This window comes from Phalaenopsis equestris, unplaced genomic scaffold (assembly GCF_001263595.1).
Source record: "Phalaenopsis equestris unplaced genomic scaffold, ASM126359v1 Scaffold199307, whole genome shotgun sequence".
In the NCBI taxonomy this organism is placed as follows: domain Eukaryota; kingdom Viridiplantae; phylum Streptophyta; class Magnoliopsida; order Asparagales; family Orchidaceae; genus Phalaenopsis; species Phalaenopsis equestris.
The window spans coordinates 1-3,060 of NW_018219187.1; the positions used below are offsets into that span (position 1 = coordinate 1).

The window sequence follows — 3,060 nt, forward strand, 5'->3', positions numbered from 1 at the left end:
TGAGATATGTAAATACATAAGAAATGTGTGCTACTAATGTAAATTTCCCAGATTAATTTATGTTTTTGCAACATTTTTCAAGGTCTTCATGCACATCTCATGTCAAAGTGTTTTAGCTTGTAGCGAAGATCACACCGGTACTCAACGCTTTAAATTGAATTGTCGAGTTCAAATTCGTGCTACTAATGTAAATTTTCCAGATTATTTTATGTTTTTGCACTATATAAAAGGACATTTTTCAAGCTCTTTATGAACATCTCATGTCAAAGCGTTTTAGCTTGTCGCGAAGATCACACCGGTACTCAACGCCTTAAATTGAATTGTCGAGTTCAAATTAGTTGGTACTTTTTACAACATTGATGCACCGACAAACATTTCGGCCAACACTTATGCTTGAGGAAAGATACTTTTGATGAAGCACAAACAATTCTTTGTTTTTTGGGTTTGGCACTTTACATGCATATATACCACACTACAAATACATTAAAATTTTGATTTTAATATATATGCCACCCAAAGTTTTCCTATCACATTAAAAATAGTATCATTTTTATTTTTAATAAGCGATATATTTTTCATGCATTAATAAGATGATATTTAAATAAAAATTAAAGTATAGATGTTAGATGTAAAAATACATAGAATTGACATTAAAGTTATACCGATGGCTCTTCTAAATTCATCCAAAAAGAAACTAAATATATAGAATGCTAAAATTTTAGGGCAGCGTTCACGAGAAACTTGTCCATAAGGAAAAATTATTCTATGCAAAAATATATTTCGGTTTGCCCCACTTTAATTTTTTTTTTTAAAAAAAAATTGATCACGATGATCGACGGTGGAAATCAGACACCTCATGCATATCTACATGCGGTGTTCGTATGGAACAATTTCTCATCCATAAGGGGAAAAATTTTTTGAACTCTTTGATGTCTATAAATAAGCAGTACTCAATTTGATTTACTAAACTTTTAAGGGCAAAGGTGCTGGGTCCCCCTTAAAGCATGCTTAATTATTACTCCACCTTTCATTTAAAACATCCAAAATGTTGATTTCCGGGAGAGCTGGTAAAGTGAGGGGCAACCTTTTTAAAAGTTTTGCAAATATATATTATATATTATATTATATGTATACTTATTTGTCTATTTATTTAAAGATATATATATATTATTAATTGCACTTATTTTTCTAAAATACTCAATAAGACCCAAGACTTCATAATCAACTAATGTAAAGAAAAAAATAAATAAATATAGAGAAATTTACATATATACCAAAAAATTTTAATTTATTTTCATGTTTAAAACCAAAAGTTTGATATTTTATTGATAAACTATACCATAATAAAAGCCCTTCAAAACACATGCTCATGCAAATTGATTTCTAAACCATAATTTAACAGAAACATGACATCATTTATGACAATTGTGGATGGATTGAGAGGAGTTTGTTGGGAAATTAATTATACCAATAAATTTATGTAATCATATGATAATTTCATCCATGATGTCACAACCAATTCTCAAAATAGCAGAATTGTGTTTTTTAACAATTAATTTTTATTTATTCCTCTTTAAGGAATTCATTTTACTTTTATATGTAACGGTATTTTGAATGCAGGAAGCCTACATGGTCCCCGAATCAGACGGTAAAAACAGCCGAGCGGTTCCCCGGAGCAAACTACTCCGACCCGTAATCCTCCACGACGGCCGCCTCGCCCAACGACCAACTCCCCTCACCGCCCTCCTCACCTTCCTCTGGCTCCCCGTCGGCCTCCTCCTCTCTCTCCCTCCTCCGTGTCTACATCAACATCCCTCTCCCCGAACGCATCGTACGACACACCTACCGCCTCATGGGCATCAACCTCATCGTCCGCGGCTCCCCTCCCCCTTGCCTCCCCCCTCCCCCGGCCAGCCCGGCGTCCTCCTCGTATGCAATCACCGCACCGTCCTCGACCCTGTCGTCACCGCTGTCGCCCTCGGCCGCAAAATCTCCTGCGTCACCTACAGCATCAGTCGCTTCTCCGAACTCATCTCCCCCATCCGCGCCGTCGCCCTCTCCCGCGACCGCGAATCTGACGCTTGTCGCATTCGCCGCCTTCTTGAAGAGGGCGATCTCGTCGTCTGCCCTGAGGGGACCACCTGCCGCGAACCTTTTCTTTTGCGCTTCAGCGCGCTCTTCGCTGAGCTGACCGACCGCATTGTCCCTGTGGCGATTAATACGAAACAGGGGTTGTTCTATGGAACATCTACTAGGGGATGGAAGATGCTGGATCCATATTTCTGTTTTATGAACCCTCGGCCGACATTCGAGATCACGTTCCTGAACCAGCTCCCGCGGGAGCTTACGGTAGCGGGAGGCCGCTCGGCCATTGAGGTTGCCAATTATGTACAACGAGTGTTGGCCGCGACGCTGGGGTTTGAATGTACAAATTTTACGCGGAAGGACAAGTATGCCATGCTTGCCGGGACGGATGGGAAGGTGCCAATGGCGAGGTTGTCAAAGGGGAAGAAGGATGGTCGCCAGACGGAGGAAGTGGAATTGAAATAACGGGAGGGTGCGGTTAAGTTAGAATTGGGTGACGTCATTGTTTTAGTTTCAGTTTGATTGGATTCAAGTCGTGTGTTTGTTTTGGGGAAAATAAATTTTAATATGATGACGATGTAGTATGAAAAAAAAATTACGATGATTGTGGTATATGTACGAAGATTTACATTTCTAGTTCGGAAAATTAATAATAATAATAATAATAATAATAATAATAATAATAATAATAATAATAATAATAATATATAAATGAAAAAAAAACTTTTTCAATTAAATATGAATCTTGATTTAATTTTAGGTTACAAACATATGGATTAAAATTTACGATCTTTTAAAATTTGATTTCGTGGAACTTATGATCGTATTAAATGTCACAACATAATGAATTTAATGATAAAAAATGATTTAACTATTAGAGTTCAAATAAGTCTAAATGAAGCAATTAAATGTGATTGAAATTCTCAAAATATTAATTGAATAGTCAAATAATTTTTAAAGTTTGGATGCTTTTAA

At 36.9% G+C, this 3,060-nt stretch overlaps 1 protein-coding gene across 1 annotated transcript; it reads left to right on the forward strand.

Annotated features, from left to right (window-relative positions):
• Window positions 1-1,644: 1,644 nt before the first annotated feature.
• LOC110035715 (glycerol-3-phosphate 2-O-acyltransferase 6-like) lies at window positions 1,645-2,721 on the forward strand (the record flags this gene model as incomplete). Its single annotated transcript, XM_020739992.1, is given in 3 exon segments — window positions 1,645-1,779; window positions 1,781-1,888; window positions 1,891-2,721. Coding segments are annotated over 3 exon segments (903 nt in total), but the record flags the coding sequence as incomplete, so codon positions are not given.
• Window positions 2,722-3,060: the final 339 nt, after the last annotated feature.